Source organism: Scardinius erythrophthalmus (genome assembly GCF_964197995.2).
Source record: "Scardinius erythrophthalmus genome assembly, chromosome: 6".
Classification (NCBI taxonomy): domain Eukaryota; kingdom Metazoa; phylum Chordata; class Actinopteri; order Cypriniformes; family Leuciscidae; genus Scardinius; species Scardinius erythrophthalmus.
Genome location: NC_138226.1, coordinates 27573926 through 27588580, shown reverse-complemented (window position 1 = coordinate 27588580; position 14655 = coordinate 27573926). Strand labels below are relative to the sequence as shown.

The window sequence follows — 14655 nt, the reverse complement described above, 5'->3', positions numbered from 1 at the left end:
ATCCTCTGTCCTTGGCACCGTTGACAGCGGAGAATGCCAGAGAAACAGAAGAGCGGCAAGCTTTGAGGGTAGCGCCATCTTAGCGCGCCGTCCAGCGGAGGGCGGGCATAAGTGGGTAGCTATCGCCTCTTTGACCGGCGGCAGGGAATGGTATCCTCTGTCCTTGGCACCGTCGACAGCGGAGAATGCCAGAGAAACAGAAGAGCGCGTTCTGGTCAAATAGGGGGTGTTCCAAGACTTAGCGACTTCTTCATGTAACTCAGGAAAAAAAGGCGCTGGCTTGGACGCAGGCGAAGCGCGTTCCCCGGGCAGAAAATAGCCATCCAGCCGGTTGTGAGCAGGCTGCTCAGGTGTAGACCACTCGAGGCCGAGGCTCGCCGCGACCTGTGTGAGTACGCGCATGAGCTCCGTCTCAATGCTCGCTCTTTTACCTGACGATGCGCGGGGAGGGGGCGCGAGGTCCTCAGAGCTCGCCCAACCTTCACTGCCTGACGCCAGAATAGAGCAGGAATCCTCTTCTCTCAGCAGGGCTTCCTCGTCAGTGTCGTCGACGGAAGCGGAAGCAGACCGCGGCCGCTGTCCGCCAGGAAGAGAAGCTGACGAAGCCAATGAAGCAGGCGGGCGAACCGGCGAGCTTTGGCGGCTGGGAGAAGCGTGGTACGGCGGCGGGCGGGGGTGCAGCCTCGGTGAAAAATGCCAGGCGAGTCCTCAGAGTCGCCATGGGCATAGGCTCGCAATGATGGCAGCCGCCCTCAGCGAGCGCGAGAGCTGCATGTTCCTCACCCAGGCCGGAAACGCAGATCACGTGGCGGTCCCCGTCGCTGAGTGTGGCTCTGCACGAGCCACAGGAAGGCATCTTGAAAAAGACGCAAGCTCTTTTAGAGAGTGTGTGTCGCAGCAGCGAACACACACACAGCACAGAGAATAAAAGGATATAGGCGCCGGAAAGCGCAGCAGGAAGGCGATGAAGGCGGTGCGGCCAGCGACTTCACGACGCGTCCCGCTGAAAGGCTTGTTCAGACGGCGCGGCTTCTCTCTGGATCCAGCGATGTGAATGCTTCGCTGAAGGATGAAAAAATCAGATATGTGTCGCCTGCGAGCTGTATTTATAGGCCTAAGCCACGCCTGTTTCGGCCCGATGTGGCGCAGAGGGCGCGAAGCGTGCCCATTGGGTCTGATGTCACGCTAGGCCTCGCTCGATAGGCTCACGCAGTTGCCAGCAGACCAGCCAATAGGCGCGCGAGCCGTCTTGCCTATGTCTGTATGCTGCCGCAACGCGCTTTACATTATTGCAAAATTAAGGAAAATTTTTGGCTTCAACATCTCGTGGAAAAAGGATTTTCCCCTAGCGTAAGATACTCTTACGCAGTACGAGAGACCTCTCGTAAGAGAACCAACACAGCTCGCACGAATGAACTGAGAATAACGGTAACCAAGGATACTGATGAGTGACGTTAATCAGAACAAAGACACATGACAAATGAAAACAAACTGAAAGTCCATGAAAACTAAACTGAACAGAATGGTGACATGAAGGTTATAATAATAATGAAGAGGTGTTTTGAGTCTGTGTTCAGATTTTTCTCCATGGCTGACCATGTGTGAGTGTAAATAGAGACATTAATAAGTCTGATGACTCTTCTGGCATTCAGTACTCATTCTCCAGCTCCTCTAGTCTCTACTAGCAGACCCTTAGTTCTGAATGACTGGAGAGCTGCACAAATGTACAGACTCAGACATTAAAAACAAAGATAGATACGGGTTAGAATTCAAAGAAATACAAAGGAGAAGAAAAATGAAGGGGAAGAAATTAAAGAACAGGAAGAGATTCATTGAATTAAATAAAATATATAAAAACAATGAAGCACATGAGAGAGAACTAGCAAACTTCATCTACATCTTTTCCAATTATTTAAAACATATATGCAAATGTGACAAATGTGACACATCACAGAGAAAGCGTGCGCATAATACAGCCAGAGTGCTGTTGTGCAGAGATGGCAAAAGTACTCACTTCCCGTACTCAAGTAGAAGTACAGATACTTGTGTTAAAAAATACTCTGGTAAAAGTAGAAGTACTGATTTAACTTCTTTACTCAAGTAAAAGTAACAAAGTACAAGCTTGGAAATTTACTTAAAGTATAAAAGTAAAAGTAGCCTTGGGAATGACAACCATTTTTTTATGCAAAGCTACCAGGACCACACAAATGTTACTACGGTGCAAGCTGAGAAACTTATGTGGATTTGGAAAAAAGGTTCTTTATATGCCATTGCCTACATTTTAAATGGATGTCTGCCAATAGGCCTAAAACATCACATAGCCTATGATAATTGTGACAGAGACTGGGACTCCAGGTTAATGAGATTCTGACTGAGTAGCAATTCAATTGTGAATTCAATTGTGATTCTGTGAGAATTCACAGATCCAGTTTCTCTTTTTTAATCTTCCCCTTAACATTTAAATGAATCTACATGTAGGCTATGTAATGATTTTTCCGCGAATGAATGCCGCCGAATCTGTCGAGTCGTCTTGTAGTGATGGGTCAAGTGCAACGTATATTCCCATCCAATTGACCGTTCGCAAAGACCGGTTTGCAAACGGTCCCAAACCATCCCCTTCCGTTTCTTTCACTGTTGCTATGTCCGACAAGCGACGCTGCTTTCACGCCACACCATGTTCTCACGCAGTGAAAAATACATCGCGGAGCAGAGAGGAACACTGACAATGGCGCTGACAGACAGGACAGACCAGGTTATATGACAGGTTTTTATATTTAACAAATTCTCACCTTTCAAATTTAGTATTTTTTTAAAGAAATTTAAACAATAAATACGGTTTTGTGGCTCTTTAATGTGTCTGACAGATTACGCAAAAAGACGTAGGTACACTTTGTTTTTCAAGTTTAAATCCTCCAATGTTAATCTACTAACTCTCCTGACTGCTTTGTCGGACAAAATGGCAGATTATGATTGGTCAGATCGCCTGTCAATCAAACTCCCTGCGAAGGGTTGATGACGTGAAAAATAATAACGGTAACTCCACTGAAATTATTTGAAACTAAAGTAACGAGCCAATTTTGTAAAATGAGTAGAAAGTACCGATATTTGTGTTAAAATGTAAGGAGTAAAAGTAAAAAGTCGGCACAAAAATAAATAGTAAAGTAAAAATATCTGAAAAATCTACTTGAGTACAGTAACAATGTATTTGTACTTCGTTACTTCCCATCTCTGCTGTTGTGTTTCTGCAAAGTAAATATTTTCATCTAGGTGTCATCTTGACTGCTCACGTTCTACTTTCAAAGTTACATTTATATAGACTTTAAAATAGTTGGTTCTGGTTCTCAAATACTGAGCAATGTTCCATAAGCGTTAATATAACAGTCCAACAGCACTGGGAATTTTCACTGTATCACTCTGCTCGTCTGTGTTTGTTCCATACAGAGTGTACAGTATGTGCATTGGTGTTTATTTTCTAGTCGATCTTTCTGCATCATTACACTACTAGGTGGCGACAAGTGACTGTCTTTATGAGTGAATCATTTAAATCATTCTCAGCCAGTTTGTTCAAAACGCTGATTTATTCAGGAACCAATGGCAGGCTGTTTTCGAAATCACATACTGAGTACTTTTGAATAAGTACTTTGTGACCGGTAAAAAGTGCCTTCTATTTATTTCCAATGTGTGTCCTATGAATGAAATCCGGACACACTATATTTTTCATGTTGTCATTTCATGTGACTTTCACCATTAGATGCGTCACTTTATTGCCATTCACAACTCCTCTCCCATGGTTTGTTTATTTGTCAGTCAAAAAAGCACTTACTTGCCTCGAACACCACAGCGCTCATTCAGACAGACAGTGATTGCCATGGCAAAAGTATTCGCTTGCTTTGACAGATCTGTGATTTAACAATGTCGCCACCGGAAATGTTTCAGAACCAGACATGCACAGTAGCATTCCAATTGAAATGGTCTATCTAGTAGGGAAGTATACATATTCTGACACAGGGACTGTCTTAATGAATGATTCACTGAATCCTTTATTCAACTGATTTGTTCAAAACACTGAGTCATTCAGGAACAAAACACCACTAATGTGTGTTGCAAGGGTTTTGCTGTGGCTATGTTTGAAACTATTTCTGTTGGAAAGCAAAAAAGGAACTGGCAATTTTGTGCCTAAAATGTAAATTGCTCAATTTTAACACTATCAGACAACCATGCAGAGTATACTTCAGTGCTTCTTGGAAATAACTCGTTCTAACGTGACATTTTCAAATTTGGACACATCTTTTATGGTGCTTTCACACTGGCAGTTAAGTTCAAACAGGGTGTGGTTTGAATGAAAAATTGGTCATTGGTCATGTGGACCCGGGAACACACCGGGGTACCAAAACCCGAGACTACTTGGAGGAGTCGGTCTGAGTTCAGTTGGAACTGTAGTGCGATTCACGTGAATGTGAAAGCAACTCGGACTTGGGCACACACTTGTTCAAGAAGTAAAGTAACCTGCGCATGGAATTTAGCCCATGACAACATAAATGAATGGCTTGCAATCCGCTGTCTCCTCAAAAGTTTAAGTTTGCAAGCAGAAAAAAGCAGCCTTCATGCAACGCACATACAGTAAACCTAAGTCTTGTTCACTCTGCTGTGCATAATAGCAGCACATTAATAAAAAAACACACAAAATATTGACCAGCGTTCTGTTTTCTATCATGTGCCGTGCACGTTTGTGATGTAAGATGAACGCAGATGCACCAGGGTTCGACAGAATCGAGTTGAGTCAGTGTGAAACCAGACCAACGGCGCGGGGGCCACCAGGAACAATCCCGCTCAGACTCGAACCATGGCAAACGAGCCCAGTGTGAAAGCCCCCTTAAATAGCAGTGATAGAATTTTTTGTAGCATAAGAAAGTAGTTGCACAGACAAGAGAGTCTTACAAATTATTTGTTGAAATTGCTATTGTTATATTGCTTTAACCTGCAACTTTTTCTACAGCAGAAAGCAAAAGTTGCCACCTACAAAATTAAAGTTTATTCATATGTTAATCCAGACCAAAAGCAGGAAATTAAATCTACAGCCACGTGGACAAAACCTGCTACAAAAATATTAGGCTTCATTATAGGCATTAAAGCTGGTGCCAAAACACAGGTCCAAATCAGAGGTCAGTGCTTCTGACCTGTGAAATTCGCTTGGGTGTTTTCTCTTCCATTGAATCAATGGTTGAGCATGCTTAGCACACCAAAGACGGAAAATTGGAGGAAAATTTTGCTGTAAAAGACTAAAATTAGACATGCCGCAAGGTACCTCTGCATTTTAGCTTGAGAGGTGGAAAATTCAGGCTGACAAAAGAGAAACTCTTAGATAGAGGATGACTGAAACTGAAATGAATTGCTGTCTGATTTATATATTCCACCTGCTTCTACACAGCTCCAGTGAGATAACCTTGCCTTTTACAGCAGGCCATTCATGTTAGGATCCTATGAGTTTTGAAAATCTTCATGCCTGTGTACTGTATATGCATCAGGACAGTTGTGTGTTTGAAGTCGTAAACTGAAGCCTTCAAGCATGAATTTTATTAAAAAATATATATTCTTATCACAAACCTTGCAAGAAAACATTCCTATTGTGTTACATTAAAATGCATGCAACACATTTCGTATATAGCATACATTTCAGATGGGAATCTCTTACTCAAAATTAGATCTTTGACGTAGCCAAAGCTGCAGCCTGAATCTAAGAAAGCATAAACCACTGTGACAAAGCACAACATCATGCCATTTGAATAATTGCGATAACCTCTGTGCTTCACAGCTGAATAAACAAGTACCTAGTGCTGTCAAAGCTTGCTGTATGAGTAAGCATACAAAGACAAATAGATAAGGCAACAGCCTTTAATTCAATAAATATAAATAAAACAGGTAGGAGAATCTCAGGAAACACAACCACAAACATCGACAAGTCTGGAAACAGAACTGAACAAAACAGGGAGTCTATAAACACCGACTAAATGAGACAATTAATTGAACGACAGGTGAACAGAATGATGAATCATGGGGACAAACTATCACACACTTGGAAACTTGGTCAAATAGGAAAACAGGAACAGGGAAAACAGAAATAAAATAAAGCAAAATGAAACGTATCGGTTACCTAACGTAACCTCTGTTCTCTCTAGAAGAGGGAACGAGTATTGCGTAAGTAGCTTACGCTGCGGGAAAGTCTTCTTTCTCGAGATGCTGAAGCCAAAAAATTATCCTTAATTTTTAATAATCTTGTCAACGCAGTGCGGCAGCATGCAGACCTAGGGCAGGCTAACTAGCGTGCCCATTGGCTGCCCTGCGGCAACTGCAGCAGCCTATCGCTGAGCCCTTGGCGTGACGTCACGTCCAATGAGCGCGCTTCATGCGTCACAGCCCGCGAAAAGGGGTGTGGCTTAGCATATATAAGCGAGGCTCAGAGGCTGCTTCACTGGTTTCTGTCGCTGAAGCGAGTGAGCTCGTGGCGCGAGCACGGCGGGTTACGCAATACTCGTTCCCTCTTCTAGAGAGAACAGAGGTTACGTTAGGTAACCGATAAGTTCTCTTACGAGAGGTTCTCTCGAATTGCGTAAGTAGCTTACGCTGCGGGAACTCCCTTGTCAACGCCGTGCGCGCCCAGCATCCACTGAATGAGTCCCAGGGAGAGCCCGGGGAATGTGATAGCAGGGAGCCGGGCGGCCAATAGAAGGCTAGCGCAGTACACAAGCACATACTAGGGAACTGACAATTCCCTGCATAGTGCAGCTCAACCAGTAGACCTAAATCAACCAACGTAGGCCGCGCACTGATAGTGGGCCGGTCTACGTGAGACTTAGACTGATAAAACTTTCGCCTGCAAGGCGGGAACTTCCAGGTTGTAAAATCTAACAAATGTAGAGGGGGAGGCCCAGCCTGCCGCTGTACAAATGTCGTGAATGGAAATCCCGCTGGACCACGCCCACGATGAGGCCATGCCTCTGGTGGAGTGAGCTCGAATGCCCAGTGGGCACTGCAGGTCTTTAGACGCATAAGCAGCTGCGATAGCGTCCACTATCCATCTGGACAGGCTGTGTTTCGAGGAGGCGAGACCCTTGGTGCGCCCTCCAAACGAAACAAAAAGCTGCTCCGAGCGCCTGAAAGTGGCGGAGCGTGTGATGTAGTTTCTCAGCGCCCTGACCGGGCAGAGGAGATTACTATCAGCCTTGCTGCCGGAAGTTGGCAAGGCTGAGAGGGAAATGACCTGCGCTCTGAAGGGAGTGCCCAATATTTTGGGGAGGTAACCATTCCTCGGTTTGAGAATAACTTTAGAGTCATTAGGTCCGAACTCGAGGCACGCGGCGTTAATAGATAACGCGTGAAGGTCTCCCACACGTTTGACTGAAGACAGAGCTATCAGAAAAACGGTTTTGAGCGTGAGGTATTTCATATCCACAGTTTCCAAGGGTTCAAAGGGATGCGTTTTCAGGGCCTCCAAGACCAGTGAAAGATCCCACATAGGAACCGAGGGGGGTCGCGGGGGGTTCATCCTCCTGGCTCCTCTAAGGAAGCGGGTGACGAACTCGTTCCTTCCTAATGCGCAGCCCAGCTCTGAGTCAATGAAAGCTGAGATGGCTGCAACATAAACTTTGAGCGTGGAGGGGGACCTGCCCACGTCCAGCAGCTCTTGAAGGAAACACAATACGTGCGATACCCCACATGCCTGTGGATTGAGCCCCTTGGCAGTGCACCATTTGCTAAACACAGATCATTTAGACGTGTAGAGCCGCCTCGTAGAGGGGGCTCTAGATTGTATGATCGTGTTCATAACCCCTCTTGGCAGATCAACGGGTAACCGTTGAGGCTCCATGCATGCAGAGACCAGCGCTCTGGATGGGGATGCCAGATCGAGCCGCGGGCTTGAGAGAGAAGGTCTCTCCTCGCCGGTATCGGCCAGGGGACTGTGTCTGCCAGCTGTATTAGTTCCGGGAACCAAGCTTGGTTCTCCCAGTACGGGGCTATGAGGAGCACTGTGTGGCGTGCTTCCCTGACTCTCCTGATGACCTGAGGCAACAGAGAGACCGGGGGAAAAGCATATAGCGGGCCGCTGGGCAAGCGCGTCCTCGTTCTTCGTAAAGAACTCTGGGCAGTGAGCGTTGTCTTTTGACGCGAAAAAAAGGTTGACCTTTTGCTTTGCCGAAACGGCGCCTGGACTGTTTGGAGGTGTAGAGACCACTCCCCAGGGGGAACGTTGTCCCTGGACAGTCTGTCGGGACCCTCGTTCAGGTGGCCAGGCACATGCGCGGCTCTCAGCGAGCGCAGAGAGTGCTGAGCCCACACGAGGAGGCGTTCCGCCAGGGTGCAGAGCGTCTTTGATCTGACATACACAGCTCATGTATGTGTCTGGCATATATGATCTCTTTCACTATAGCACAAACATCAATGAAAGTTTCCTCCATTCAACGGTTCTCCTCTTCATGATACAAACCCACACACATAGTGCAGTGAAGGTTGTGCCATTTGCCTGTCTTGAGGTTATTAGTTTTGTATTGCATATCACCCATTGTAGTATTTAGATAATCGAAAAATGCAGTATGTCCTGCTCTTTTCACCTCTATATAGCTACAATGTCAAAACATCAGAATCCATTGTAAGAATCCAGAGCCTTCAAACCAAATAACATCATTAAAGGAGAACTCCGGTCAATTTTAACATTGAGCTCATTTTTTTGCACATTTGGAGTGCTGTAAATACAGAGAACAACGACAAAAATCGGTGTTGCCTACACCGAGTTATTCTATTTTTAAAATTTGCACCCTGTTGACTTCAAGTCAAGTACTGGCAAGTACTAAACCTGCTTTTAGCCTCTTAACATCCTTGATGTGTCATTACAAGTGCACAGCCAATGTGAGTGATTCCTTCTGAGTGAACACGAGTGAATCTGACTGCAGTAGATGTGAAAGATATGTATAAAAATGATGTTATTTAAGCCAGCGCAAATACCTGTGTTTACATCCTGTTTTTGGTTGAAGTCCAAAGTAATCGATTGCCGAGTTCACGCGCGTGATCATCATAGGTAACTAAACCTATGCACGTGAACTCGGCAATCGACTACTTTGGACTTCAACCGAAAACAGGATGTAAACACAGGTATTTGCGTTGGCTTAAATAACATCATTTTTATACATATCTTTCACATCTACTGCAGTGAGATTCACTCGTGTTCACTCAGAAGGAATCACTCACATTTTCTGTGCACTTGTAATGACACATCAAGGATGTTAAGAGGCTGAAAGCAGGTTTAGTACTTGCCCCATTGAAGTCAACAGGGTGCAAATTTTAAAAATAGAATAACTCGGTGTAGGCAACACCGATTTTTGTCGTTGTTCTCTGTATTGACAGCACTCCAAATGTACAAAAAAATTAGCTCAATGTTAAAATTGACCGGAGTTCTCCTTTAAGATACTTTGCAGCACATGCAAACGGATACGTTGAGATAATGTAGTTATTATGGTCTCCAGGTTGTGGTAGAAGCCTCACACAGCTTGTCTTTTTCTCTAACATTATGAACCTTGCTACTATATTTCTTTTTTCCTTTTTCTTTTTTACTGCCAGTCCAGTTTTTCCCTTGAGGCTTTCTTGACATAATTTAGCTAACATCCTTCCTGACTGATAATCCCCAGTACATTTCCATTACCGTAATGTAGATGCAAATAGATTCATTCTCTTTTGAGAGAGACTTTTATCCAAAGCAACTTGCCATGCATTCAAACTACACATTTTATCAGTTCATGTATTCGCTTGTAATTAGACTCCATGCCTTACTTGTTGAGCTACAGGAATACAGAATAGCTAGAATTTTCTTTTTATAAAACAATAAAACAAACTGCCTATACCCTTGCTTTAATTTAACCTTGTTTGCTGTCAAGATGAACCTTTATACAAAATGTAAATATTTCAATGAATGTCCAACATTTACTGATAATGATATAACTATAAAATGTACTGCAAGTTACGTGCTGGAGACATTATACAGCATATGCATCAGTTAAAGCACCTGACTGGGCAAGTTGCAATTTTGTAATGTTTCAACAGTGTGTAAGTGTGATTAATCGATAATGAAATCTATATTTTAAATTCATTATTGATTATTATCGGTTTTATCGATTAGTTGTTGCAGCCTTGTCTGTGATGTTTGGAGTGACATTTGCATGTGATGTGATGATGTTTTGAGGTTTTATATTCTTTCAATCTGAAAATGAATGACAGCAGACCATATCCATGAAAGTGGGTTTATCAGATTCACCCTCACTCTCATGTCACTCCAAACCCGTGAGACTTTTGTTCACCTTCGGAACACAAATGAAGATCTTTTTGATGAAATCTATAACATTCTTCAACCCACACATCAGTTATGGTAAACAGAAGCTCATGCATGAGAATTAGGGCTGCCCCCTATAGTCGACTAAACTTTAGTCAATTAGAAGAGGCTTAGTCGACCAAAATTTTATTAGTCAGTAAGTTGCAGGGGGAAAAAAACTCATGGTGATGTCACGCAGTCTGTGAGGAAGAGATCATTAATGGCTGTCCTTGTGGTAATTAAAAAAATCGTCTATTGACCTCAAATAAGGCTTTGAGCTTCCGCAAGAACCAATGAGGTTCATTCTTGTGTTACGCAGCACATTTGAGCTTCCGCAAGATCCAATGAGGTTCATTCTCGAGTGTTACGCAGCACGTTTGAGCTTCTGCAAGAACCAATGAGGTTCATTCTCGGGTGTTCCGAGGCACGTTTGAACTTCTGGAAGAACCAATGAGGTTCATTTTTGTTTGTGTTATGCAGCACGTTTGAGCTTCTGCAAGAGCAAATGAGGTTCATTCTCGTGTTATGAAACACAGTTTGAGCTTCTGCAAGAACCAATGAGGTCCATTGCTTTGTGCATGTTTGAGCTTCAGCAAGAACAAAACACCTTTTTTCAATAAACCCACGTCAAAAAAAAAGCTGTACAGCAAGTTGCATTGAAATGTTAAGTTTAAATTTGCCCCTGCCAAATGCATAACAAATGTGATTTGAAACATCGAATTAACTGATAGTTGACAAATGGAAAGATTAGTTGTGTTCTGGTGATTAAATCGAATGTTCTCAGTAGCGTACATGTGGCAATCTTGTGTTTAAAAACAAACATAAACAGCCAACCTGATAAAAGCACAAAAACTACAGGTTTACATTAATAGTATAGGTGTATAGATAGGCTATTTGAAAATGTAGGCTACAATTTCGAAATGGAGCGGTTTTTTTTTTTTTTTTTTTTTTTTTCTTTTTTTTTTTTTTTTTGTACGTACCGAAGCAGGAGTTGATGAAGCCGTACCACATGCAGCCGTGCCGTCCGAGCAGCCACCGTCCCCGCACACTGGACGCGAAGCTCAGGGTCGTTCCGAACATACACACCAGCATGTCACTGACGCTTATGTTAAGAAGCAGCATGTTCACCGGCGTCCGGAGCATCTTGAACTTACAGAAGAGGACTAACACAATAAAGTTGTTGAAAAAGCCAAAAGTCATTATGAATCCGAGGAACACGGACAGGGCGATGAAGCCCGCGCGAGAGAGCGTCTCCACCGGCGAGTCGCTCCAGTCCTCGTCCAGAGGAGTTAACCGGTCTTCCTCGCTCATGTTAAAGCTGTAGTTTAAATCAGCCTGCTCAGAAAACATTCTTAGGAATAGTTATTTTGAGGCAGCGCTGGACTTTTTATTTTTATTTTATCTATCCGTTATTCTCCTTCACTGAACACCTCAGCATACTCCGGCGCATCAGCATCATGATTCAATTACAAGTGATGATGATGATGATAATTCTCATTGACTGCGCGCTTCACCTTTGATTGACTTTTGAATATGACAGATGCGCTTCGCTTGAATCTAAAGAGACACGCAAACTGACTAAGTACTAAATAGCTGTCTTCCCATTAAGGTGCAGTATGACATATCTGCCTGATTAAACGATTATTGTTTTTTTTTACGAGGTCGGAGAGCGCGCACGTGTCGCAACAACGTACTGTGGTGAATTAATAATGTTGACCTTTTGATGTCCGTTAATGCGCTACTTCGTTTGTCTACACATTGCATCCTAGAAGCAAAGCGTTCCCTTCTCAGTCCCAGCTGTCGTTCTGTATTCCAGCTGAGTGCGCGAGCTTTGCTGGACGCGCAACAGGCGTGTGATATAAAGGCATCTTGACGTCACGAGAACTGACTAACACACCAACATACTTGAACAACTACATTCTGTGCTATATACCTTAAAATATTAGCTACTGATAGTGATAATCACCATAATGATGGTAAAAACAGAAGTGAAGTTCATTAAACTCATTCCATGAACAATAAACATCGATGTGCACAATATCAGCACCATGAGTGCAGGTAAAATCGAAATAATGCTTTAAACATTGATAAAGTAGCAAATAATATAACAAGAAAAAACTTAATGTACATAACTATAAAAATAAGTAGGCTACAATATCAAATCCCTAGTATTCACATATTTCATCCCCTAGAGAGCTCACATTGTCAGGGATGAGAATCAGTTTAAATGGCTTTGGCTGTCTGGGGACTAAAGCCTTTTGCAGAGATTACTGCCAGATGGATCCGCTTTCACTTATCCATTCAGCGTTGTACATAGAATGTAAAAGGGGAATCAGACAAAAGCATGGCCGAACGCAGGGTTTTAGAAATACCAGGGTCCATGAGTACATTTTAAGACATGTAAAAATGTTCAGCTTGAAACCATGCCAGTCTTTTTGTTTCCATCTGTGTCAGTGAAAAAGAAGTAAACACATAGTTGTGAAAAATTGCCTTTGGGATTGCAATGACAGCATTAGGTAAATCATATTGGAATGATAATAGAATTTTAGGTGTACTATCCCTTTAAATGTTGAGCCAGCCATGGACATATCAATATATAAAGGTTGCAGGTATTTGGGGTTCTCTTACGAGAGGTTCTCTCGTATTGCGTAAGTTGCTTACGCTACGGTAAAGTTGTCTTTTCTCGAGATCTGAAGCCAAAAAATTATCCTTAATTTTGTATTTATTGTCAACGCAGTGCGGCAGACAGCAGACCATAGCAGGCTGTACGAGCATGCTCATTGGCTGTCCTGCGGCAACTGCAGCAGCCTACCAGTGAGCCCCGCATGACGTTGCGCCCTCCGCGCGCCTAGCCCACCAGAATGGGTGTGGCTAGCGTGTATAAAGAGGGGCTCACAGGCTGGAATTCTGATTTTCATTGTCTTCAGCGAAGCTCTTCGCATCGCTGGATCTTGAGAGCCGCCGCCGTTGAATTCAGCGACCAGCAAGCTTAGGAAGCGCCTGAAGAAGCCGGCCGACTTCGCCGCCTTCAGCCATCCGTGCCTGCTATGCCATCCGGTGACATATCCTTTTTCTGCTGTGTGTGTTCGCCCCCGCGACACACACTTTCTCTCTCCTAAAAGAGCGCGAGGTGTTTTTCTCAAAATGCCTCGTTTTTCCTGCGTCTTGTGTTAAGCGGCGCTCAGCAACGGAGACCGCCACATCATCTGCGCTCTCTGCCTGGGCCGCGAACACGCCGCTACTGCACTCTCTTCGGGCGGCTGCCCTGAGTGCGAGGAGCTCTCAATGCCGACCCTGCGGGCTCGACTTATAAATTGTTTTTACTCAGTTTGTCATCGACTAATTGAGTAAAATACAGTAAAATACAGTTGTTGCTAGTGTTATTATGGTTCTGTTTGTAATGCTGGACCTGCTGTTTAGAACAGAGGAATCACAAATATGTCATCATGAACTTGCAGTAATAAAACAGTTGCTGACCATTAAATGTCAATAGCTTTGTTTGTATTGGTGGCTTGTAATGCTTTAGTTTGATGTTCCTCTATAACTGCAGAGTCACCTTGTTGATTTTCCTAAAGTAAAGAACATGAAGAACTGCCCTGCACTGGCGTCTCAAATAAAGCCTTTAAGCTGTGTAGTGAGCAGAATGCTCAAAAGATCAGAGGAGATCTCTTATCCCATAAAACAAAGACCAAACATGACCTCAGGGTGCCGTTTCTCACGCACACTCACACGGAGAGTGTGAGCAATGTGCCATAAATCTTTAGAGGGTCAGAATTCATATTAATCATCCTCTTCTGAGGAGAACAAATAATGATTTTGTCACAGTATGCACCATATGGCAGTGAAGAAAAGGACTGTTTCTATCTGTTATAGGAAAAGTGAAGGCTGTTTTTTTCAAGTCCAGAAATATTCAGTACTAATTTATACTTTACTCAAGTATAATATTTTGTTTAACCCTTAGATGCATGAAAGTTTCGCCAATCATTATTAAATATTCAGGTCATTAGCGACACTGTCACAATTACCAGCTGGAGTGCCGGACTAGTGCTAGTCTGTCATCACGGACTAGTGTTCATAGCATTTCATCAAAGACTACATCCCCCATAATCCTCTCCCATTTCATTATCACTGATTGTCTACAGCTGTGTATCATTTACTTGTTAGTATCAGCTTATATTTACCATGTTCACTCTGTCATTCACTGTGAAGTCTTGCTTATGCCAAGTTCAGACTGCACGATTTTCAAAGTAGTCGGGTCACTGTTCTTTTCACACTGCGTGACTATCTGGGGTAACATTCAG

At 43.5% G+C, this 14655-nt stretch overlaps 1 protein-coding gene across 1 annotated transcript in view; it reads right to left on the bottom strand.

The window, feature by feature from the left end:
- The window catches only part of tmtops2b (teleost multiple tissue opsin 2b), an 82560-nt gene extending 70399 nt beyond the window's left edge, over positions 1–12161 (bottom strand). The window contains exon 1 of the mRNA XM_081368978.1: positions 11335–12161. Within this exon, the coding sequence (XP_081225104.1) occupies positions 11335–11704 (370 nt within the window). The 5' untranslated portion in view covers positions 11705–12161. The remainder of the gene's footprint in view (positions 1–11334) is intronic.
- Between the last annotated feature and the right edge of the window lie 2494 nt (positions 12162–14655).